The 26863-nt window shown below is 45.7% G+C and overlaps 1 protein-coding gene across 1 annotated transcript in view; it reads right to left on the bottom strand.

Annotated features, from left to right (window-relative positions):
- The window catches only part of VIPR2 (vasoactive intestinal peptide receptor 2), a 216299-nt gene that overhangs the window by 162736 nt on the left and 26700 nt on the right, over window positions 1–26863 (bottom strand). Inside the window, exon 3 of the mRNA XM_073677673.1 lies at window positions 18664–18771. Within this exon, the coding sequence (XP_073533774.1) occupies window positions 18664–18771 (108 nt within the window). The remainder of the gene's footprint in view (window positions 1–18663; window positions 18772–26863) is intronic.

The raw sequence follows: 26863 nt of genomic DNA, 5'->3' as shown, positions 1-26863 counted from the left end.
TAACCCAGCCAATAGTTTTGGCCTAATACCACAGTTTGGCCACTCAGCTCTGCTCGGTTACCATCCATTGTTTTTTTGTGCAAACAACTCCAGAGTTGTGAATTAGTTAACCACCAAAATGAGTGGAAAAAGGCCTGCTGCTGGTGGAAAGGGGAATAGGCGTGTTGGGAAGGGGAAAAAAGGTTGTGTCCGTGGGGTAGGTGCAGAAGAAAGACCATCTTCCAGCCAAACTAAAATGTCTACTTCTTTTAGCGGACAATGTGATAAGATCCCTTTCTTACGGCCACGCCAATCGCTACAAATTCCAGATGAGGCACAAAAACAGCAGGTGCTTCAACGGATATCAAGTGCTCCTTTAAGTGGGCTCTCCTCCACATCAACTTCAACATCACAAATACTCCAGTCCTCAAAGGTGTCACCCAAATCGCACTTGCTTCCTCACAGCTCCCAAATCTCCAGCTGCCCGTCTGAGTATGAGGTAGAACAGATGGTTGAGTCTGCAGAGCTGTTTACTCATACTATAGCCTGGGAATCAGAGGTCGACTCCAGCGCATCTGTGAATCCAGACGAGGAAATGATCTGCACTGATGCCCAGAATCTTTATGAGTCGGATCCAGGACCAGACGCAGAAGGTTCTGACCATAATGTAGACCCTCATTCCCAAACTGTAACTCCTGTTGGTGGAGACAATGAGGAAGACGATGATAAGACTCAAATACCTGATTGGAGCGACAACTTTAGTTTTTTGTCAGGGCAGGAACAGGTTGGCTCTGAGGACGACGGGTGTGATAACGCACAGGGTGATGATGATGAGGTCGGAGATCCCACTTACTGTCAACCCACAGTCAGCCAAGAGATGAGGTCAGCAGAGGAGGTGGAGGAAGATGCTAGTGACGACGAGGTCAGGTTGCGCCTTCCTGGACAGAGACGTAGTACTGGAAGCACGTCAACAACTGCATCCTCAAACACAACTCTGCCTCTCACCACAAGTCGTGGTGGCTCTTCAGGTCGCATGGGTGCTAAGCCTTGCATAGCCTGGGCATTTTTTCAGATCGATAAAGATGACCCAACTCGTGTTATCTGTAACATTTGTCAGCAAAAGCTAAGTAGAGGCCAAAAAATACATAGTTTGAGTACTTCATGCATGAACCGGCACATGGACATGAAGCATAAGTTGCAGTGGGAAGCTCAGTGTGCTACAATGCGGTCTAGCCGGCCGGGCCAACCACCGTCTGCCATATCTTGTGCATCCGCGGCCTCTTCATCCTCTGTGACTGGGGGGACAGCAGTCACACCTGTTTTGGGGCGCAGACCTGCCACCTCTTTACCCGCAACAGCCAGCGTGATTGGCAGGTCATCATTTTCTTTGGAGGTGGTAACACCAGCTGGTCTTGAGCGCTGTCCGACATCGATAGCACCACCTTTGGATCAAGGCAACCTAACATGTCCGCCTGCATCTTCCTCACAGACCGGCAGTTTGCCGGGGACACCCTTATCAACCCCGTCTAAGCACAATAGCCAGCCCTCGGTCCCTCAGATGTGGACAAGTAAAAGACCATTTCCTCCTAGCCATGAGAAAGCTAAGAGGTTGAATTTCACCATCTGCAAGCTCTTGGCTACAGAAATGCTGCCTTTCCGCCTGGTGGACACAGAGGATTTTCGAGACCTTATGTCCGTCGCAGTGCCCCAGTACCAGATGCCCAGTCGGCACTACTTCTCAAAGAAAGGTGTGCCTGCGCTCCACCAGCATGTCGCACACAACATCACCGCTTCTTTGAGAAACTCTGTGTGTGACAGGGTGCATTTCACCACAGACACTTGGACGAGTAGGCATGGACAGGGGCGTTACATGTCGCTGACTGGGCACTGGGTAACTATGGTGACAGCAGGACAAGGGGCTGCTGTCCAAGTCTTGCCGTCCCCACGAGTTGTGCGTCAATCCTCTTTATGTCATTTTTCCTCCACTGCTTCTGCCTCCTCAACCTCCTCTCGGTCTTCCACCTGCACCCAAAGCCTGTCTGGTCATGCCACAAGCTTTCTAACTGCGCAGAAGGGATCCTGCACACCTCCTTACTATGCTGGCAGTAGGGCTCAACGTCATCAGGCGGTTTTTACATTGAAATGTCTGGGAAATGTGAGTCACACAGCTGAGGAGTTGTGGTCAGCTCTGGAGAACCAATTTCATGAATGGTTGTCTCCACTGGACCTGAAACCAGGGAAGGCCGTGTGCGACAATGCTGCAAACCTGGGTGCGGCCCTTCGTCGGGGCAATGTCACACACGTGCCTTGTATGGCTCACGTGTTGAACCTGGTTGTCCAGCAATTTTTAGCCCACTATCCCAGACTAGATGGCCTTCTGCAGAGGGCACGGTCGCTGTGTGCTCACTTCCGCCGTTCGCATCCCGCAGCTCAGCGACTTACATCTCTACAGAAGTCGTTGGGCCTGCCACTTCACCGGCTAAAATGCGATGTGCCTACCCGGTGGAATTCAACTCTGCACATGTTGCAGCGACTGTGGCAGCACCGACAAGCCCTGGTGCAATACGTTCTGACGGATAGCCTGGGCCAACGAGATTCAGAGGTGGGGCAAATCACGCTGGAGGAGTGGTCTCAGATCAGGGACCTATGCACCCTTCTGCACAGTTTTGAAATGGCGACGAAGATGTTTAGTGCTGACGATGCCATTATCAGCATGACTATTCCGGTGATTTACATGCTGGAGCACATGTTAAACAGAATTCGGAGTCAGGTGGTGGCACAAGAGGAGGTGGAGGAAGTAGAGGAGGAGGAGTTGTATGCGGAAGGGCTAACATCTGCAAGGTCCAGACGGTCGGCAGCACCAAGGCGGCAGGCATGTGAGGGTGGGGGAGATGGTTTTACCAGGGCGCATGGTAGCAGCCAAACTAGTGAGGAAGGTGCAGGAGCCCAGGAAGAAGTGGAGGACGAACTGATGGAAGACTCATCAGATGAGGGAGACCTTGATCACATTTCTGTTGTGCGAGGTTGGGGGGAGAGGACAGAGGAAGACTTGGTGCTCCTGGATGCGCAACACACATGAGTGCCTTCTTGCTGCACTACCTGCAACATGACCCTCGAATTGTGAGAATTAGAAATAATCCTGACTACTGGGTTGCCACACTGTTAGATCCCCGGTACAAAAGTAAATTTGCAGAAATTATTCCTGCCATAGAAAGGGATGCACGCATGCAGGAGTATCAGCAGAGACTGTTGCAGAATCTTACATGTGCTTTTCCACAAAATACCAGTGGTGCACGTAGTGAATCTCACAGTTCCAACTTGCCAACCGTGGGACCGTCAAGTGTTCAGCACTCAAACCGTAACAGAACCACAGTATCTGGTGGTAACATCAATTTTGCGGAATCATTTCACCACTTTTTTAGCCCATCCTTTGCAAGGCCACAGGAGACAAGAAGTCTGACACATAGTCAACGCCTAGAGACGATGGTACAGGAGTATCTCCAAGTAAACATTGAAGCCACGACTGTGTCACTGGACCCTTGCTCTTTTTGGGCTTCCAATCTGGATAAATGGCCGGAGCTAGCCACTTACGCCTTGGAGATCTTGTCATGCCCCGCAGCCAGCGTTCTGTCTGAACGTGTGTTCAGCGCTGCTGGTGGTGTGCTGACAGATAAGCGCACGCGGCTCTCCACTGATAATGTAGACAGACTCACGTTCATAAAGATGAACAAATCATGGATCCGAAACGACTTTTCTACCCCTGTGTCATCCTGGGGAGAGTAAAAGCTTGATGATTGGTTAAAATCACCCTACCAACCGTTTTAAGCTTTCAAATTACTAATCATGTTTATCTGTATCTTGACTGGAAAATAATTTGGGCTTTGTAGCAGTGTGCAGCACTGATCCTATTAGGCCATCTATAATAAGCTCCACCAGATTTAAAATTAAAAATAATTTTTAGCTGCATCTAGCCCGGAAAATAATTTTGGGGCTCCGAGATGCGCAAGACACATAAGTGCCTTCTTGCTGCACTACCTGCAGCATGACCCTCATATTGTCAGAATTCGAAGTAATCATGACTACTGGGTTGCCACACTCTTAGATCCCCCAAACTTTTCGATCAACCTTTTCATTTTAATAAAGACCAAAAAAATGGTCATTTTTGAAATTATAAGCATTAGCAGGTTGTTAGAAACTGAAATCAAACAGTTTTCAACTCAAAACTTTATTCTAGGTGATGTTACATTTTCACATAGGACCCCTTGTTCGAAAGGAGCTTCTGAACTCTCTCGTCCATTGAATTTTCAGGTTTTGGATGGTTTCTGCTTCAATTGTTTTGCATGAGGACAGAATACCCTCCCAGAGCTGTTGCTTAGATGTGAACTGCCTCCCGCCATCATAGACACTCCTTTTAATGATGCTCCAAAGGTTCTGAATGGGGTAGAGGTCAGGGGAGCATGGGGGTCACACCATAAGTTTGTCCCCTTTTATGCCCATATCAGCCAGAGATGCAGATGTTTTATGTGCAGCATGAGATGGTGCATTATCATGCAGAAAAATGATCTTGCTGTGAAATACACGGTTCTTCTTCTTGAACCATGGCAGGAAGTGCTGTTTGAGAAAATCCACATACATTATGGAGTTCATCTTTAGCGCCTTCAGGGATCCTAAAGGGGCCGACAATCTCTCTCCCCATGATTCCAGCCCAAAACATTACTCCACCTCCTCCTTGTTGGCGCTGTAGCCGTGTTTGCGTGGGGTGTCCATCAACCAGCCATCCTCCACTCCATCCATCTGGACCATCGAGCGCTGCACGGCACTCATCCGTGAACAAAACAGTTTTGAAATCAGTCTTCATGTAATGTTTGGCCCACTGGAGCCATTTCTGCTTGTGTGAAGTGGATAGAGGAGGTCGACAGGATGGCGTATGCACAGCTGCAAACCTCTGAAGGACCCTGCATCTTGTTGTTCGGGGGACGTTGGAGGCACAAGCAGCTTCAAAAACTTGTCTGCTGCTATGACAAGGCTTTTTTGCCGCTGCTCTTTCAACCTGACGTAATTGCCTGTAGGAAAGAGTCCTCAATTTGCCCTTATCAGCACGCACACGTGTGTACTGTGAATCAGCTACATACTTCTTGATTGCCAAGACACTTCATCCTGATCATCGCACAATGTTGATTGTAGTCATGCCTTGACCTAAACACTCCACAATTTGTTGCTTCTCAGCAGCCGACACATCCTTTTTCTTTCCCATTTTGGCAGAAAATGTAGGCTGCTGAATAATGTGAGAGAGCCTTCTTAAGTAGTCTTGCCTTTCATTGGACACACCTGACAAACTAATTAGCACTGGTGTCTGCAATTGCTTACAGTGATATAAAGAGCCCTGACACACATCACCATCAATGAGTTTAACTGACAAACAAACAAATTCTTCCCTTATCACTCCTAAACACTTTTTGCATAATAATTTGGAACGCAGTGTACATGTGCTTTTCCACAAAACACCAGTGGTTCACGTAGTGAATCTTACAGTTCTAACTTGCCAACCGTGGTCTGTATGGAGTTGTTCAATAAAGGGCCCAAAATTAAGATAACATAGATGGGAGAGGTCTCTATGAATAGGAATTCCTAAGTATTTGATACCCTGTGAGGGCCAGGCAAAGGGAAAGTTGGACTGGATGGAATCCTATATGGATTTGGGGAGGGAGACATCGAGGGCCTCAGACTTCGCTGCATTGATTTTAAAATTTGACCATGTAACAAAGTGATCTATTTCAGCCATAACAGCATGGATGGATATATGTGATTGAGTGATATATACTAGGACATCATCAGCAAATAGAGAGCACTTGTACTCGGTGCCTCCCACCTCAATCCACCTAATATTGGGGTTATGGCGAATTGATGAGAGCAGGTGCTCCGTCACTAGGATGTATAAGAGAGGGGACAGAGAACATCCCTGCCTTGTCCCATTGGTGATTGTGAAAGGTGATGAAAATGTTCTGACGCGCCCCCTGGGCCTTGGGACACCCGGAGCCGGACCCTTTTTGGTGGATGCTGGTGGTTGTAGTCTTCGTGGCGGCGATCCGGTTCCGTGGCTCAGGGCGGTCAAACCAGTGGCGGAACTATTTATGTGGTTTTGATGTTTAAATGTCCGACTACGCCACCCGTGGATTGCGGTCAGAGTGAACCGCCGCTACAGGGCAGACCGCTAATGCTGGTGTTGTGGGTGCAGCAGAGCGTAGCATAACTCCCCACGGGAGGAGTATAGCCTCAGGGCAGTGTATGCGGAGGATGGGGGTGATGGTGCAGGGCAGCAGCAGTAACGACACGGAGTCAGTGATGCAGTTCAGGGCCTTTACTCACAGTTCTTATTATCCAGACCACGTCTGCAGGTAACGGCTGCCCACGTCGTACTGTGCTCACCAGGTGAGGGGCTCAGACAACTCCCAGATAACTTTGGAGCGCTTCACAGGACCCCCTTTGTGTGTCCTTTGTCTGGCCTTTCTTACCAACACTTCTGTCCGGCTGCCTCGGGCCTCCTCTTGGTAAACTTGGCGCCAGTTTCTCTGACCCTATGTGGTGCCTTCCTAGCGGGTGGAGCAAGGGGCTGCGCCACATAAAATGTCAGAGCCTCCGGTTTCTAGCTGAGGGTCGTTTCCTGCCTCCACTAGTTCGGGGACCGGTCTCCCCCTTTGGCCTGACCCCTCCACGCAGGTGGATTCGGGCGTGCGGTGGCGACTCGCCCGTCCGCACCCCTGGGATCCCTTCATTCCTCGTTCCTGGAGCCTTCTCCGATCCTCTTCCTTCCTTCTCCCTCTTGCAGGCCTGGGCCTCTGTTACTAGGCCCGCCTCCGGAGCAGAGCTCATGCAGAGCCCCTGCTCCCTGCCACTTCTGCTCAGACTTCTCTGCACTGAACTAAGATGGTGCCCACCTTTTATACTCCCTTCTCAATGCACCCAGGAACTGCTTCCTCCCTGCTCCTGCACTGCAGGGTTCCCCTTCCTCAGTGTTCCCTCCCCCCACTCCAGCCAGGGACAGGGACTGTCGTGCCCATCTCAGGGGCATATTGGTCGCCCTGCCCCACGGCAATGTGGTGTAATGCATGCAGGTGTCGGGTCCTGATCCACACTCCATCCTTATCTGAGAGTGAGATATCACACCTCTGGGTGAGGTGCAATACGTCTGTAGCAACCGAGCCCTCGGTGCTACAGTTCCATTTATCTTCAGCCTAGGTGACGTATTGTGATACAGGGCCGTGATTTTGGCTATAAAAGGGTCCCCTAGACCCCTACCCCAAGCTTTTTAAGAGAATCATATATGGCGTGCTTTCTCAGCATCCAACGAGAGTATCTACTTACAAATTTTTAACTGCATCTAGCCCAGGAAATACTTTGTGCCTAGTAGCAGTGTCTGCTAGTCAGCGGATTATCCCGGCTGTTAAGCAAGCTACACCACCTGTAGTTTGGACACTTAATTTTTTCAAAGGAAATGCTTCGGGACCACGGGATACTTAGTGAAGAGCATCAGGAGGCACCCCAAGGCATAGGGGCTGGGACTGGCACTAGGATGCCTTGCGGTGGACAGCCGAGCTCGATCCTTATAAAAGCTTTTTAACTGCAGCAGCTTTAGTGGACGCTACTGGAGCTGGAATTACGCGGCTGCTGGCATGAGACTTGCCCTCCAATAGATCCTTGTAAATGGATTTAAAGTGTATTCATTCAAATTAGAGGGACAATTTAAATTAAAAAGCTTAGAGCTGCCTCCACCACAGGGGGGCTCTCTCGACCCACCAGCGGACAGGCACCAGTATTGGGAGAGGGGGGCTGGCCGTCAGGGTTCACCGCGGCTCTGGCACAAACCCGGCGACACGGAGGTGGCACGGGCAGGAGCGGACTGGCCGTCTCGGCTTCTCACTTTTTGGATTTTAGAAGGGCATGACATGCCTATATCTGTGTCTCCCCCTCCTTTTACTCCTCCACCTCTTTTCTTTTCGCATGACTATATGTACTTGTCACTTTTCCATGTGTTAGTTGTGTCTTCTGAGCAGTTTGTCAGCTTTTGGACACCTTTGAAGGTGTTTTCTATGTGTTTCTATGTGTTTTTGTTTGCCTGCCATTGGTTTTAACGGTGTTCGAAGGTGTTCGACGAACAGTTCGACGAACAGTTCGGCGAACACACGGGTGTTCGACGAACCGAACCGAACTCGAACACTACGGGGGTGGCTCAACACTAGTTATTACATAGCCCCTGATTTTCCATTTGTTAATCACAGTTTGAATGCTGCTGACTGGCATTATCAATTCCTTGGATATTTTTTTGTATCCCTTTCCTGTGTTATATAGTTCAACTACCTTTTCCGTAGATCCGTTGACAATTCTTTTGCTTTCCCCATGACTCACAATCCAGAAATGTCAGTGGCTGGATGAAAGATGCAAGAGTCTGTCTGGATCCCATAAACTCACTCAGCTTTTATGTACACACACTGATTACAAGCAAACAGGTCACAGGTGAGGATGTTACCTTTAGTAGCCATTCAAACCCATTTGTGTCAAATTCTGTGCATGATATCAGGCCAAAAACACCAGGGTATGTGAACTTTTGATCATGGTCATTTGGATGTTTTTGGTTGTCATTAAGATTTAAAAAGAGAAAACACAGTAGTTTGATAATAAATGGCTTCACCCAACCAATAACCATGAGTGGAGAAAAAGTTTTTTTGTTATCATTCATATTCTCTGAAACAAGGCCAAGAAAGGAAAAATTCTGCCGGGGTATGTAAACTTTTGAGCACAACTGTACATGTGTGCATATATATGATGAGTATATATGTACATACTGGGGATTGTGAACCGCTCCTAATGGAGCAGTAGGGCACAGTAGTGATTACAACAGAGTTGGATTCCATCTCCAGATATGCTGGGTAAGCAGATCAGACAGATCCTATTGAAATTAAATGTCTTTCTCTCTAATTTCCAAAACTAAAATCCACAGACATTTTTGGGGAAAATTTGTTGAAGCCGGTGAATTTGAATTTCAAAATATCTGCTCATGTTTAGAACACACACACACTTTCAGCCAATGGTATTATATAAAAAAAGACTCCTATAGAGCTGCTAACACCAATATCCTCATAATAGTGCAAGTGTGTGCTCAATTACACCTCTAGAACACAATGTGTTTCACAAAACCAACCTCTGAGCCACATATCCCCATATAATGCAAACTTCAATGTATTGAGAAAACCACAAAACCGTCATTTACTGGCAGCCACAAGATCTGTGACATGCAGAAGTAGTGCTGTTGCTCCAAAAGCATCCAGGATCAAGAGGGGTTAACACAGTCACAGAAGACATGGAGTGTTTTAGCAGAGCCCCAGGGGGGTTGTGGGGAACTTGTTATCTTAGTCTGGTTGAAGCCCAAGAGAGAGGAGGTGTGTTATCTGTATCTAACAGAAGGCAACTGAACAGGATTCAGATCAGGAGAGAAACTAAACACAGGTCAGATAAATTCCCTGAACTAACAGTGCAGAGAATTATCGGGCAGGAAGATAAGGACTGGAAGGAATTGTGTCACAGGGATTATCTCCTTCATCAAACCCTCCCCCCTCCATCTCCATGCAGGATAAAGAATGCTGTGTACTATTGTGTCCTTGTGAAGGAAAAGCCTGTGGCTGTGTATGCATAGAAGTGTGCTGCTAAGAGATCTAATCTGTGCTGAACTGTGCTACTGAAGAGACTGCCATTACTGTACCTGCTTTAATAGACTGTACTGTGCTGAAGCCTGTTTCTTCAAAGAGTTAAATGGTACTAGTCGTACTTGATTAAACTCCACTGTTCAACTGTTTATGAAGACTTTTGTCAGATGTGTCTGGTCAGCAATTGAATCTATCGTGTGCCTGAGAGAAGCTGCAGCCTATGGTCACCCTGAGTAACGGTTCCCCCAGGATTCCAAAGAATTCATGAAACTCGTCTCGCCCATATCTGAACTTAGGCAGCATGCGTGTAACATTGGTGGCCCGTATGGGGAGTCCTGAGCAGGAATTAGCGTGTAGAGGAAGAAGAGGAAAAGTGTCTGGAAAAACACAGCAGCACAGCATCTCAATTCAACTCTGCTACACCAGTTAAAGGGGACCAGCCCTAAAGAAAACTCACTAGCAGCAATGGATGTGGAAATACAAATGGACAGAATTAGTGAGCTGCTTCTTCAGTTAACCTATGAAGAATTGAGAACAGTATCAGAACATATAAAGATGTTCCAACAGATTTCCAAAGCACACAACCGCAAGCAACTGTTAGCTGCCATTAATGCAAAAATGTATGAACTGGGGGAGAAAGAAGCTGAAGATCCTGGGACAGATTGGAGAGTGTGAACAGAAAGAGAAACTGTCTTATATGAACCTATTGCACCAGATCGATGCAGGCTTGCAGAAAGGCTACCAGCCAGATGAGATCATTGAGGGGGTGGTGAAAGCGATCAGCCCAGGACTGAACCTCCATAGTATGCTAGAAATGAAGAGTCAATTGACCTTACAACAGCTGAAGATGATTTTAAAAGGGCACTATAAAGAAGAGAGTACTTCAGAATTGTTCCACTGACTCATTAACCTCTCACAGAAAAATAATGAATCACCCCAAAGTTTCTTGTTCAGAGCAATTGAACTGAAGGATAGACTGTTGTTTACATCCAGAGATGTAGAAGGAGAGGAGAAGTTTGATGCTGGACTAGTCCAGGAGAAGTTCTTGAGATCATTGAGAACAGGGTTAACATGCAACATCAAGTTGCAGCTGAAACAGTACCTAGAAGATCCTGGCATTCTGGACGAAGTCCAAATTGAAAAAATGAATGAGGCAGCTAGTTTGGAGTCAGAGTGCGAACAGAAGTCAAAGAAAGGTTCTGCTCCTAAAATCACCAAAATGAGTCAGCTGGAGTTGGAGACCCCCGATGGCCAGTCCGAAGATCATCATGGAGACCCTCCAGTGCCACCTCCGAGAGGGAACCTTAAATCACCAACAAAAGAGAGGATTGCCAGCGCTAACTGGGACAAAGTAATAAGAGAACTTTGAGCCGAGTTGATTGAGGTGAAAAAGTTGATTCGTTCCAGGCCAGAACCTGTATACCTCAGACCCAGGAGTGGGTTCCAAAATAGAAGATACCCGGCTTGTGAAGCATGCTGTTCATCAAATTAGAGTACGGTGTGTGTCCACTGTCTAAGATATGGTGAGGAAGGACATTATGCCAAGGAATGCCAATGGTCACGGTCGTTTGGGTTAAAAGACAGGAGGTTGCCAGTGCGGGGCGACTGGTAACCGTGACACGGATGAGGCCCCAGAAGCAAATCCAAATCTCACCAAACCCCAGAATGGTGCATGAGGTAAAACGGCTGCATCAGTACTATCCCCAAGTGTGTTCCCGTCTACAACAGCTGCAAGAGAGACAGGGGCATCAGTTACATAATGTCCAGTGCGGAGGTCAAACGATAGACTCCTGGGAGGAGGATTCCTTGGTCAGTAAAGATAGCCTCATCAGCCTAATTGGTGAAAGGTGCTTTATACAGTGCCAGCTAGATGAACTCCTGGTAAAAGCACTGTGGGATACAGGAGCCCAAGCGAGCCTTTTAAATGAAGAATCGAGAAGGCGCTACCTGCCACATACCTGTCTTCGTCGCTAAAAGAACTCTTAGGACCAGTGGAACTCCACAGCAAAGCTGTCAACCAGACCGAAATCCCTTTCATAGGCTGAGTGGAAGTGACTTTCCAACTGAGGGCCACAATGAACAGCAACACCATTGAGCTTTTGGTACCTTTTCTCATGACCAATGATCAGAACATGGCAGAGGATCCTATCCTGGGTTATAGTGTAATCAATGAGGTCATCACGAAACATAAGTCAGGGACGCTGGTGGTGGATGCAATTGCCACATTACTTGCCATATACCCAATGTCGTGGCAGCAAATGTGATTCATAGAGTAAAGAAAGCACAGAATACAATTTACCTAAAAGAAGTCAAGGTAGGTTGGCGCCCAACCATCATTCCTGCAAACTAAATGGTGGGGGTGAGGTGTGGAGTCCAGGTAGAACTGGGAGGAAAAGTCCAGAAAAGACTGTTCATGCCAAAAGACTCCTCAGAACTTCCGTAAGGCCTAGTTCAAGGTGAGACTGTGCTTACGATTCCTACTGGTGGGTTTGCTCTAGTGACAGTACCGGTGATGAATACTAAGAAACACGAAATTAGACTGGATCCAAAGACTGTGTTGAGTCACATTGAAACTGTTAAAACGGTATATCCAGCCAGTGTGAGACCTGCCCAGGGGTCTACCATGAATTCAGTCTCCCCACCGAGGAACAGTAGTTGCCCAGGGGAGGAAATTGCACGACCCACCTCAGGACCCTGGGATCCCCCAGTACCCCTGGAACACTTGTGTGCTGGTGATATAGCGATAGCAAAACAGATGCTGAGAGAAGAGTGTCATGCATTCTCTAAAGATGACTCTGATATTGGCAAAATCCCATCGCTTCAATTGAAAATCAATTTGAAAGACATGACCCCAGTAACCAGAAGTTACATGTCTGTGCCGAAACCATTACACCTTGAAGTGAAAGAGTATTTACAAGATCTAATCAACAAAGGTTGGGTCCAAGAGTCGAAGTCATCTTATTCCTCTCCTATTGTCTATGTTAGGAAGAAGGACGGTACGTGGAGACTCTGTTGTGATTACCAGGAACTAAACCGAAAGTCAGTACCTGATCGACACCCGATACCAAAGATACAAGATATGCTAGATAGCCTATCAGGAAGTACCTGGTTCTCTGTCCTTGATCAGGGTAAAGTATACCATCAAGGGTTTGTTGAAGAGTCCAGTAGACCCTTGACAGCATTCATCCCACCATGTAAGTTATATGAGTGGATCCGCATACCGTTTGGGCTCAGTTCAGCTCCAGCAGAATTCCAGAGGAGCATGGAGACATGTTTCGAAGGATTGAGGGACGATATCTGCCAGCCGTACTTGGATGACAATGTGGTACACAGCAAAACCTTCCGGGAGCATGTTGAACACGTGAGGACCGTATTACAGCGGTATCAACAACACGGAGTTAAGTTGACTCCAAGGAAGTGTGAACTGTTCAAAAGGCAAGTCCGATTTCTAGGGAAAATTGTGTCCGGGGAAGGATATACCATGGACCCAGCAGAAATGGCTCTGGTACTGGCCTTAAAAGACTAGCGGCCCTCTACTGTCGGGCAGTTGAGGCAGATCTTAGGATTCCTCTCCTACTATCGTACTTACGTTCGGAACTTTTCCAAGATCGTTGCCCCACTATACCTCCTCTTGGGGGATACAACAGAGTCAACAACACCCATGGAGAAAAAGAAGAACGCGCGCAGGACCGGGCTTAAAAGAAATAACGCCGTTTCATTCCAACAGCCCATTCTCTGGACAGCAGACCACTAAGAGGTATTGGAAGAACTAATAGATTACCTGGTAAAACCACCCATCTTGGGATATCCTGATTTCAATTTACCATTTGTTCTTCATTGTGACGCTTCTCAAGTTGGACTGGGCGCTGCCCTGTATCAGCATCAAGATGGAAAATTGAGAGTCATCGGTTACGGTTCTAGAACGTTGACAGACACCGAGAAGAATTACCATCTACATTCCGGAAAAATTGGAGTTCCTGGCATTGAAATGGGCTATCTGTGAACAATTTAGAGATTATCTCTATTACAGCAAAGAGTTTGAGGTGTACACTGACAACAACCCTTCGACCTATGTCCTCACTACAGCCAAACTGAATGCAATGGGTCAGAGATGGGTCACTGAACTAGCTGACTTAATTTTCACTATCAAGTACAGGCCAGGAAAATGGAATGCAGATGTTGACGGATTGTCGAGAATGCCACTAGAGCCTGAGGAGTTCATGCAAGAATGCTCGGAGGAAGTCCATTCAACAACTACCAAAAGGAAAAATCCATAGAGCACAACGAGAAGATCAGATAATTGGTAGAATACTACTTTATGTGCACCAAAATCGGTTTCCAAGTAAACGGGAGAGAGATAATGAGTCACCAGTAGAATCTATTTTAGTTAAAGAATGGACGAAGACTGCCGATCGACATCATGTTCGATACTCCGTTGTCAGAGACTTACAGAACATATCCAGAGTATGTTCGGAAATGGAAGGAACGGATGGCAGAGGCATACAACATAGCGTCCAAAGTGGTTACACAAGGACAGAGCAAGAGTAAGGAGTACTATGATCGAAAATGTTATGGAGCAGAATTGACACCGGGAAGCAGGGTGCTAGTCAAGAATGTACGTGAGAAAGGTGGTCGAGGAAAACTTTGTTCGTACTGGGAAGACGAGGTGTATGTGGTTGTAAAGAGGAAAGCTTATGACAGTCCAGTGTATGAAATCCGATTGGAAAGAGGGGACAGGAAAACCAGAATAGTCCATTGGAATTTATTACTACCCTGTGATTATCTCCCACCACAACAAGACTTCCCAGAAGCAGACCGACATCGACCGAGATCGAATAAGAGACCACCACAGATTGAAGCTCCGGTGGTGGATAGTGACCTTGCAAGTTCCGATGAGGAAGAGCACACCATTGTATTTCTCGGACCAGCAAGGAGAGGGACGTACTATCCTCAGGAGATTGAACTAAGTCCCAAGGCTCCAGAATTTGTACCAAGGAGTACAGATGAAGTCCAATTCAGATCTGATGATCGAATACCGATCACTGAAGAGACCAATCGACACTCAGGAGGAGCAGAATTACCAGACCGTGTGGAAACAGGTGATTCAGGAGAAGTACAGGAACTTACAGAGTCATATCCAAGAGCATCTGCGGAAGCACGGGAAATGAGTGCGGTGGAAGAAACTCCTGTAACCAAAGAACCCGTGGTATCTGAGGAACAACCCACCAGGAGGATGTCGACTCGAGAAGTGAGGAGGCCCGTGATGCTGACGTATGAGACACTTGGTGAACCGAGTCAAGTGCCAAGGACTGTCGACTGGAAACATGTATCTCTGCCTGTGGACCAGGTAAGCCCACTTGAGTGGTATTCACCATCGAGAGGCAGTATGGAAGATGTTACCTACAGGAAAGACTTGTTTTTATGCTTTGATTTTTCATAAAGGACTTTGTAGAAACAAAGAACTGTTAAGGCCTAGTGAGAGAGAGCTGGTTGAAGAAGTACAAAAAGCTCCAGCTGAAGAGATGTTGATTGTGGTAATTGTGTTAATTGTTTTTTTTTACAGGGGTACTACAAGAAAAAGGTCGTAGAATAGGTTGTTATAAATGTTTATAGATGTTATGCCAATTTAAAAATGCCAATTTGTATATAACGTTACTCAACTTTCACCACTGTCTCAGAATTGGTCAGATTGACCAATTAAGATGAATCTCGAGGACGACATTCAAAAAGGAAAGAAGAGTGTGACATGCAGAAGTAGTGCTGTTGCTTTAAAAGCATCCAGCAACTATTAGAAATAACACAAGCACAAGAGACAGGGAGTTTTGTGCTTCAGAAGCATCCAGCAACTAGAGGGGTTAACACAGTCACAGGAGACAGAGAGTGGTTTAGCAGAGCCCCAGGGGGATTGTGGGGAATGTGTTATGATAGTCTGGCTGAAGCCAAAGAGAGAGGTGGTGTGTTATCTGCATCTGACAGAAGGCAACTGAACAGGATTCAGATTAGGAAAGAAACAAAACACAGGTCAGATAAACTCCCTGAACTAACAGTGCAGAGTATTATCGGGCAGGAAGATAAGGACTGGACGAAATTGTGTCACAGGGATCATCTCCCTCATCAAACCCCCCCCCCCTCCATCTCCATGTAGGATAAAGAATGCTGTGTACTATTGTGTCCTTGTGAAGGAAAAGCCTGTGGTTGTGTATGCATAGAAGTGTGCTGCTAAGAGATCTAATCTGTGCTGAACTGTGCTACTGAAGAGACTGCCGTTACTGTACCTGCTTTAATAGACTGTACTGTGGTGAAACCTGTTTCTTCAAAGAGTTAAATGGTACTGGTCGTACTTGATTAAACTCCACTGTTCAACTATTTATGAACACTCTTGTTGTAACGGGTCTGGGAGGTGGAACCTCTGAGCTACTATACAAAGGGGCAGTCCTTGTAAAGAAGCGGGTGGCTCCCAGGGAAAGCGGGCAGGCAGTCACGTCAAGTGACAGGGATAGTCTCTGGGTAGAAGGGCAGGAGGTCACGGCGAGTGACGGGGACAGTCTCTAGACAGGCGGGTGGTCACGGCAAGTGACAGCAGGATAAGAGTCTCTAGACAGGCGGGTGGTCACGGCAAGTGACAGCAGGGTAAGAGTCTCTCAACAGGCAGGTGGTCACGGCAAGTGACAGCAGGATAAGAGTCTCTGGACAGGCAGGTGGTCACGGCAAGTGACAGCAGGTTAAGAGTCTCTGGACAGGCAGGTGGTCACAGCAAGTGACAGCTAAGCCTCCAGGTAGGCTAGCAGGCGGGTAGCAGGTGAGCGCTCCCAGGTGAGCGGGTAAGAGTCTCTGGACAGGCTGGCAGGCAGGCAGGTATCAGGCAGGTATCAGGCAGGTATCTGGCAGGTGCTTCCTGGTCCGCGGGCGGACTGATCCATAGACAGACTGGCAAGTGCTGGTAGGCAAACTGTCGGACCGCAGGATTGCAAGCAGGTAGACAGGTATCAGGCAGGTATCAGGCAGGTATCTGGCAGGTGCTTCCTGGTCCGCAGGCGGACTGATCCATAGACAGACGGGCAGATGCTGGTAGGCAGACTGTCGGACCTCAGGATTGCAAGCAGGTAGACAGCACTGGAAAACAAGCTGGCAACGGGACCTGAGGGCTGAAGCAGAGTTAAAAGGCTTTGCAACAACATTGCTCGGGCACCTCCATTTTGGAGGAGGAGCCTTATATACGGTGAGATCCTCCAGCCATTGGCCGGGGACTCCTTAGGACGGCGCGCGCGGCCCCTGTAAGAGAGAGGGAGCGCGCGCGCGCCCTAAGCACAGTGACCGGGAAGCAGAGCGCGCTGCCAGCAGAGCGGGAGGAGGACGCAGGGCACGGAGCGGAGAGGTGAGGGGAACGGCGTCCCTGCCTAGCAGGAGGCAGGGACGCCGACGCTACACTTGGCAGATGTGTCTGGTCAGCAATTGAATCTATCATGTGCCTGAGAGAAGTTGCAGCCTATGGTCGCCCTGAGTAATGGTTCCTCCAGGATTCCAAAGAATTCATGAAACCTGTCTCGCCCCTATCTGAACTTAGGCGGCGTGCGTGTAACAGACCCCATACAGTGCCCCTTAGAGATCCCTTATATATTATCAGCCACAGAGTCCTCATATAGAGTCACAAGGATTACATACAATAATAACAGTACTCAAGTTCCAGCTTTTAGGTTCACTCACACTGTCGTATATTCTCTCATGTGAGAGAATCTGGCCGATTATGCTATCAACACTTGGCTCAAACTCTGTTAGAGTTTGATCTGAGTGTCATCTGAGTGTGATCCGATTCTCTCACATGAGAGAATCACAGCACAGGTGCGAAAAAGATGGAGAACGTAATTTCTCCATCTTCTCCATTGTCTCTATGAGTGTACATCAGATTGCACTTGGGTGACATCCGAATGCAGTCTGATGCTTCACACACACCCATAGATGTGTATGAGTGTGCGTGATCTGAATATCGGAGCCACTCGCAGCACGTTGCGATGGTTTTCTCATGCTGAATTGGTATAAGATAATAATCGCAGATCTACACGGCCCCATAGTATAACACTGGGCCGAGTGCTATCCGATACAACATGGGAAAGCACTCGGCCATGTTATACGGCAGTGTGAGCGAGCCATTTCCAGGAAAAAAAATCTCCCTTTGCCAGCTACAAAGCCCAAAAAAATAACCACAGAATCCTCATCTGTAATAATCAGATTTAAACATAAAATAATAAATCTACTTCAGAAAGATGGACTACTCAATATTGGGTTATTCGGCATTGCATATCATCTAGACACCGGAGTTATGTCTAGGCAAAGGAAGCATTGAGGGAAACTTGCCAATGTTAAAATGGCCACTAGAGATCCCTCTTTTTCCAGGAGACTCCTGGATGTTAAAGCAAAGAGGAAAACTATGTAATAATGTCATATTATGACAATTTTTCTGAAATATATTTACTGACACTATTTTTTTTTAAATTCCTGCACACACCTTTAATACATTTTCCGGCAGACTGTCATGGGTTTTGGAACATTGTCTTTACCACTGTTATAGAGGAGCTGGCCCTTCTTACCTTCTGCCACGGTTAGGATACATACAAGGCTTGCTTACTTGGCCATATTTCTGGACTAGTTGACCTCTGAATTTATTTATTCAAAAACAAAAGCAGATTGAGGAAACACAAGTTGCAGATTTGGCCATATAAAAACCCATACATGTGTTTATTTGTGTACCCCAATCTCTTCTCTGGCTAAACGTGGTATGCGGCCATCTGAGTCAATGACAATATTTAAGACCCCTATAATTTTCTAGGTTGATGAACGCTGCTGTCAAGTAAATTCACATAATGTGTATTGTTAGAGAAGAAGGATTGGCAGAAAAGATAACATCTGCGTCAATACGAGGTCTCCTATGGTCGATAAAAGAAATGTGCCATGTATGTCTACATATAATATCTCTACATGCAGCACTTACCATCCTTGCTGAAAAAATGACGCAGCACTTTAGGGCACGACTGAGTGACCGTTTCTCCAAATTTAGCTTGGTCCCAACATGTAATGTTATCCCAAACTCCCAAACACCCTATAAACAAAGGATAAAGAAGATTACTAAAGCTCTTAATTATATATTACACATATGGTTAATTCCCCAGGTTGTGCTACAGTTTACATACACCGACATGCAAGTTTAATAACACGGAAGAAATGTTGTGTATTCGGAGGTGTTGTAAATCAATGTAATCTAACTTGACTGCAGAAAGTTACCCGACTGTAACATAAATACAGAGCTAAATGGATCATTATAGACAAACATATCACCCACCAGAGACATGCCTTTGCTAATGCAAGAATAAAATACACATAGAGTAAATGCTACAGTCAGTAATATATTTCCATTCATAGAGGTTATGATATATTTAGAACATGATGGATAATACTCAGCAGTCCGGCTTCCAGAACCAGATTTACAGTATTCATTCAAGGTATTCGAATTTGATACAGATAGGGATTCTGGCTATTGGGGCTTTAGCTGGCAATGGGGGCCTTCCTCCTGGCAATGGTGGCTCTAAAGCCGGAACTTGAGGACTATTGCTGTACGACACCTCAGTGGCTCCATTGTATGAGGCTGTAGCTGACGTTATGGGAGGCATCTATGTCTGCCAATATATAAGGGACCTGTAAATTATACATTATGGAAACATTTAGATCCCATTCCCTTGATCCTTTCCCATCACTTGGTTGCACTTGGATGTCTTTTTTCAACTCTATTGAGTATGTAATATCCTTGAGGAGAATTAGGGTAAAGGAGAGTCACATGGCCATTTTCTCCACATCCAAGAGTTTGATCAGAATGGCATCAGTTTTTCTCGAATCTAGAGAAAAAAAAAGTTTCTCCACCTTCTTTATTCTGTCAGTCCATGAAAATCGGACCTCACTCAGATGTTATCCGAGTGCATTACATTTTGTTTTTCACGGACTCATAGACTTGCATTGCCGATTTTGATTCAACACGTCTCCAATTTTTTTCGCAGACTACTTGGTCCTAGGAAATAAATCAGACATGTGCACATCCTCATAGAATGTCATAGGTATGAGTGCTATCCGTGAAAACCACAGATAGCATTCAACTGAGAAAATCAGTGGTGTGCACGAGCCCTAAGGCATTGTTGAGTCATTGCTATAGAGACCAGTGGGAGACCATGAAAGAATTGCTAGATAAGAGCCAGGGGAGGATAGTATTTTTCTGTTTCATTCACTTGACTATTTTCTATCTGCTAAAAAATCTGCACCAAAATCCCTTGCGGCTTTCTCTGGATTTTGTGTGGGCATGGTCCACAATTTTTTTTTGTGAAAATGTGTTTTTAGCCCACAATATATGTACGTGTAGTAAAAAAAAATGCCCCTGAAGGTGCATATACTTTTAATTTTACAATAAGAAGGTGAGTATAATAATTTTACAATAAGAAGGTGAGTATAATGTATATTTTTTATTTTAAATTCTTTTTTTTACAGGTACTATGGTACCCGGCTCTGGATGAGAGTCTCCTCTTCTCCCGACCCAGGTACCATCCGCACATTGAATCGCTTAATATTCGCATGTGCACATGTAGTCATGCGGATATTAAGCGATTCAATGCAAGTCAATGGAGGCAATTACGCCACGTGTCCGCAAAAATAATGGACATGCTGCGCATTTTTCCGCAATGATAATCCGCAGCGGAAATTTCCGCAGCATGTGCACAGCACATACGGATTATCATTGGGGACTATGAGGCACGTATTACCAAGCGCTTTTTAAGCGTTTTCGCTGCAGAAATTCCGGTGCAAAAAAGCTTGAAAAATGCATAGTGGGCATGCAGTCTTAGGCTACTTTAGGCTACGTTCTCATGATGAGCTTTTGGTGCGTTATTGACGCTGCATATTTTTGCTGTGTCAAAATTGCAGTGTCTTACAGTTCCAGGGGTTTATAGAAATCTCATGCCTGCTGTACTTTTCTTTTTAATGCAGCATAAACTTACCCGCTGTGCTTGTTTCAAAACCACAGCATGTCAATTTCTCCTGCAGGTATGCTCAGTTTTATGTGTGAAGTTTCCCTATAGACTTGCATTAGATGCGGAAAATCCACAAGTAAAAAACATGCATGTGTTTTTAGTTCGCATGCATTTTTATGTCAATACATTTTTGTCAAAGCCAAATACCAGGAAGTTTAAAAAACTCAAGTAACCTAATTTAAATAATTGGTGCAGAAATTCTATAACATCAAAAACTTAACAAAAGCTCATTGTGGGAACATAGCCTAAAGAGAAACAGATGACACAGTAATTTGCGGCTGACTACAATATTGAGAACATTCAAGTGGATGTAACCTGAAAGAGTAACTGTGATAGAAGAACATTAAAATAAAAAAGAAAACCCATATCCATTATTTCCCATTTCTTTGTTTTGTTTGTTCTTGGATATTATTTTGCACAGATCTTACACAGTTTTAGTCCAGCTGGGGAACAAGTAAACCAATAAAATGAACTCATTTAGGTTAAAAATGGAAAAAAAAAGGTTAAACCGTTCAATCTCGTCATCAATCAATGTGTTAATCTGGGATTATTTAGCACAATGTCTATACAGATTGAGTAATGTGCTGAAAGAAAATATAAGCCCAGTACTACACATGGAGCAGGAAGCAAAAGCAAAAAATTATTTTCCTTGTCCAGACGCAGCTATTGACATAAGCTTTATTTATTTTATAGCTTAAATTACTGTGTTCCTATTTCCTTGTGGTGACATTCAACATCCTCCCATCTATCTAAAAAGAAAAGAAAACACTTCAGAAACCTGCAATTCACTCCAGCAGGTGAGAAATTGCTTGAAAACATGGTATTGACAAAATTGTTAAATTACATTTAGCGTTATCTGCTGGCATTGAACCCAAAATACATGTCTGTCTAAAGCAGGTAAATAGATGGTTTAGGATTTAAAGGATCTTTCTTTGAGATGAAAATTGATGATGCCAACATTTTTAAGGTCATATCACAGCAGGTGTTAGTCATTCCTTATCTTTTCTGTTCCTCATCTCTCATTATGCAGGCAAAGTTTAACAAGTGTAAAGTTGTCTGCTCTGGGATAGCTCATTGATTAACGGGGTTGTCCATTACTCAAACAACCCCTTCTCAATCCTCATATGTATTTATATTTTCCCCTTGTAAAATAATAACACTTATACTCACCTCCGGTGCTGGAACCGTTCCAGTGGTGTCGGTGCTGGCTCTCCCGGGGATTGCGTAACATTGTTATGTCACGCAATCCCTGGCGCCAATCAGCACTGGCTTCACTCTCCCCGCCTTCAGATATATCCAGAGGAAATGAGCAAGGAGCTGCTCTCACTTTCTCCAGATGTGTGTGATTTGTCCATAGGCAGGGAGAGTGAAACCAGCACTTGTTGACCTCAGTGTTAGAACTCTCCTGTTAGGTTTTTTCTAGTTTGCTGGTCACATGACCATTTTTGCCTATTTAATCCGGCTCCGCCCTCCTGGCCTTGCTGGACTTCATTGTATTTACTACTCTTGAGCTAGCTTGGTGCTCTGTTACCGTTCTCTGTTAATTGTGCTAGGTCTTCGGACCTCTATGTTCTTTGTTGTGTGTTTGTCTTTGACTGCTACAATTTCTGCTAGGAGGTGTCCAACTTCATCCCAGTCCTAGTTCTTGTAGGGATCCCTTTCTTGTATCTATAGGTCTTCGTACACACTAGCCGAGGACTTTAGTGGGTCTGATCGCAGGATCAGGTTCCCCGTTACATCGTAGGGATCCAGCTTAGTTCTATTGTAGGGACAGATCTCCTGTCTTTCCTTAGTGCTTGTAGCAGATCATAACAGTAAGTCCAGCCCAAAAAATTTCTCTAAGGAAAGACCTCCAGTTTCCATCATGGTCTCGGTTCAAGATTTGGCTCAACGCTTGCAGGGACTCTCTCTGGAGGTGGCCGAGCTCCAACAACACGTGAGTAGCTGTTCTGAAGCACATTTGGTAGAGCCAAAGGTACGTCTGCCTGATCTATTTTTTGGTGAACAACAAGATTTTTTTTCTTTTAAAAATGCTTGTTTATTGTATTTTCGTTTAAGACCCGGATCCTCTGGTGATGAATCACAGCGCATAGGGTTCATAATGTCACTTTTGCGCAAGGATCCTCAGGGATGGGCCTTTTCTCTCCAACCTAGTGATCCGTGCTTTAGATCAGTGGATAGTTTTTTTTCTGCTTTGGGTTTGTTGTACGATGATCCTGATCGTGTCTTATCTGCTGAGTCTGAATTGAGACGTTTGAGGCAGGGATCAGGTAATGTGGAAAAGTATTGTTCTCACTTCCGTCGGTGGTCTGCCCAGGTGGGGTGGAACGATTCAGCTTTGAAAAGTTTGTTTCTTGCGGGGCTAGGTGAAAGGGTTAAAGATTTGCTGATTGCTTATCCCACACCTGGAAACTTGCAGGAGGCTATGCAATTAGCTATACGGGTGGACAGGAGACTGTGTGCAAGGGTTAATGAGAGCAAATCCTCTGCTATGTCAGCTCCGAGTCTTGAGAGGGTCTGTGCTGACAAAGGAGAGCCGATGGAGATTGGGGCGATGACACCCCGCTCTCAGGAAAAAGACCGCAGGCTTTCTGAAGGTTTGTGCTTCTATTGCGGAAATTCTGGTCATTTTATTAAGAACTGTGTGCTTCGTATGAACAAAGAAAAAAAAAAGGTCAGTTACGCCTGTATTGCCTGTTTAAATAAAAAGGGAGTATTCCTATCTGCTACTACCGCTGCTCAGGATGAATTAATTGAATTTCGGGTATTTGTGGATTGTGGTTCTACTCTGAATGTGATTGATGGGGGATTCTTGGAAAAACTTACATTAAAAGCTAAACCTTTGTCATGCCCTATTGCTGTGGTTTCTGTCGATGGCTCCCCCTTGAAGAGTGTTACTCATAAGGTCTGTGAATTTCCCCTCACTATTAATGGTATTCATCAAGAGAATTTGGATTTGGTAGTATTGAATAATTTGCCTTCTCCAGTAATATTGGGGTTGCCCTGGTTAAAATTGCATAATCCTGTACTGGATTGGTCTACCAATGAAATTAAGTCCTGGAGCCCTAAATGTTATGACAAGTGTTGTAACGGACGTATTGCTGCGGTGGAAAAAGGGGAATTACCTGTACCTATTCAGGATTTTTGGAGAGTTTTTTCTGAGGAGGAGTCACAAATTTTGCCACCCCATAGAGACTATGATTGTACCATTGAATTTGTCCCTGGAGCGACTCTTCCTAAAAGTCGTTTATTTAATCTTACTATTCCTGAGAGAAAGGCTTTGGAGGAATACATACAGACAAGCTTGGCCGCCGGTCACATTAGGCCTTCCAAGTCTCCTGTGGCTGTTGGATTTTTTTTTGTTAAAAAAAAAGATGGCGGTTTACGTCCTTGTCTGGACTTTCGTGAGATTAATAAAATTACTGTACGTAATCCTTACCCACTGCCATTGATTCCTGATTTGTTTAACCAGTTAGTGGGGGCCAAGTGGTTCTCTAAAATTGATCTCCGGGGGGCATACAATTTGTTGCGCATGAAGGAGGGTGATGAATGGAAGACTGCTTTTAACACTCCTGTGGGTCATTTTGAGAATCTGGTTATGCCTTTTGGTCTTACCAATGCTCCAGCATTTTTTTCAGAATCTTATTAATGACATCCTTAGACCTTTGATCGGCAAAAATGTGGTTGTGTATTTGGATGACATTCTGATTTATTCGCCTGATCTGGAGTCTCATTGGCGGAGCGTACGTGAGGTTTTACAGTTATTAATGGACAATTCGCTTTTTGCTAAGCTAGAGAAATGTGAGTTTGCTGTACAGAGAATTAGTTTTTTGGGCTACATTATCTCCAGCGAGGGCTTTGAGATAGACCCTGCGAAGGTTCAGGCGGTTCAGGAATGGCCTAGGCCTATTGGTTTGAAATCGATACAGAGGTTTTTGGGTTTCGCCAATTATTACAGAAAATTCATAAAAAAATTTTCTATTATTGTCAAACCGCTGACCGATCTCACCAGGAAAGGTGCTAATGCGGTTCAGTGGACTTCTGAGGCCATTGAAGCTTTTGTGTTTCTAAAGGAGAGGTTCACCTCTGCTCCCATCCTTATGCAGCCTGATGTGACTAAGCCGTTTTTGGTTGAGGTTGATGCTTCTTCTGTGGGGGTTGGTGCGGTGTTGTCTCAGGAAAGCAAGGATGGAGTACATCCCTGTGCCTTTTTTTCAAAAAAATTTTCTGAGACTGAACTTAATTACGATATTGGTAATCGGGAATTGCTGGCTATTAAACTCGCATTTGAACACTGGCGTCATCTCTTGGAAGGTGCTGAGTTTCCCATTCAGGTTTTCACTGATCATAAAAATCTGATCTATCTTGATGCTGCCAAGCGCTTGAATGCCCGTCAGGCTAGGTGGGCACTTTTTTTCTCGCGGTTTAATTTTTCCGTTACTTACATCCCGGGTACCAAGAATGTTAAAGCGGATGCTTTGTCTCGCAGTTTTTCTCCCATGGTCAGTGCTGAGGAGGAGGAGGAGAGCATTTTACAAGAAGGTGTTCTGATTGCTGCTTTGGACTCCGTTTTGGAGGATGAGATTCTTAAAGCTCAGGAGAATGCCCCATCTAACACTCCCCATGGGAGGTTGTTTGTGCCTAGGACCTTTAGGAGAGATTTGTTTGTTGAGTGTCATGAGTCTCGGTTGGCAGGTCATCCAGGAATTTCTGAGACCAAAAGACTTGTGGGTCGCAGTTTTTGGTGGCCTGGATGGCAGAAGGAAGTCATTAAGTGGGTACGTCAATGTACTGTGTGTGCTAGATCTAAGTCTTCACATGCTCCTGCTGCGGGGTTGCTTTGCCCTCTGGAGGTTCCTAGTGCACCTTGGACACATCTGGCTATGGACTTTATTACTGACCTCCCCCCCTCTGAGGGTTTCACGGTCATCTGGGTGGTCGTGGACCGTTTTAGCAAGATGTGTCACTTGGTTCCCTTCATCAAACTGCCTTGCGCTAAGACACTCGCTAAGGCCTTTGTCAAGGAAATTGTCAGACTACATGGCGTTCCTACTGACATTGTTTCTGATAGGGGACCTCAGTTTGTGGCTCGTTTTTGGCGTGCCTTTTGTGACAGGTTGGGAGTTCATTTGTCGTTTTCATCCGAATATCATCCTGAGTCTACTGGCCAGACAGAAAGAAAGAACCAGGATGTTGAGCAGTTCTTGCGTTGCTTTGTGGCAGACAATCAAGAGGGGTGGTCTGAGTTTCTGCCACTTGCTGAATTTGCTCTTAACAACCATACATCCTCTTCTGCTGGGTGTTCGCCTTTTTTTTGTTGTACTGGGAGACATCCGTCTTTTGGGTCATTCTCCAAATTGGTATCGGCTGTGCCGGAGAAGGAGAGTTTTTCCGGTGATTTGGAGAGAGTTTGGACGGATGTGCGTGATAATCTTCAGGAGGCTAACAAAAAATCTAAGAGGTACTTTGATAGGAAACGGCAAGAGGTTTCGTTTGCTATTGTTGACATGGTTTGGTTGTCCTCTAAGAATCTGCGATTGAGGATTCCTTCGAAAAAATTGGGTCCCAAGTTTGTAGGGCCCTTTAAGGTGCTTCAGATAGTTAACCAATCTGCTGTTAGGTTGGAGGTTCCTACCTCCTGGAAGATTAATCCGGTGTTTCATGTTTCTCTGTTGAAAAAAGCTGATGTGTCGGTTGGTGACGCCTCTGCCACTGTTCCTCCGGTGGTGGAGGACGGGGAATATGAAATTTCCCGCATCCTAAATTCTAGACGGTATAGAGGGAGTTTGCAGTATCTCGTCGCTTGGAAGGGTTTCGGACCCGAGGATAACTCATGGGTGAGGGCGGATGATGTTTCTGCTTCCAGACTTGTCAGAGCGTTTCACAGGAGGTTTCCTGATAAGCCCGGTCCTACGGGATCCGGAGGATCCTCTTAGAAGAGGGGGTACTGTTAGAACTCTCCTGTTAGGTTTTTTCTAGTTTGCTGGTCACATGACCATTTTTGCCTATTTAATCCGGCTCCACCCTCCTGGCCTTGCTGGACTTCATTGTATTTACTACTCTTGAGCTAGCTTGGTGCTCTGTTACCGTTCTCTGTTGTGCTAGGTCTTCGGACCTCTATGT

Source organism: Phyllobates terribilis, unplaced genomic scaffold, assembly GCF_046119375.1.
Source record: "Phyllobates terribilis strain yellow unplaced genomic scaffold, ASM4611937v1 Scaffold_4__5_contigs__length_816908805, whole genome shotgun sequence".
NCBI lineage: Eukaryota > Metazoa > Chordata > Amphibia > Anura > Dendrobatidae > Phyllobates > Phyllobates terribilis.
The sequence above is the reverse complement of the archived record's forward strand: the minus strand, read 5'-3'. Positions and strand labels throughout refer to the sequence as shown.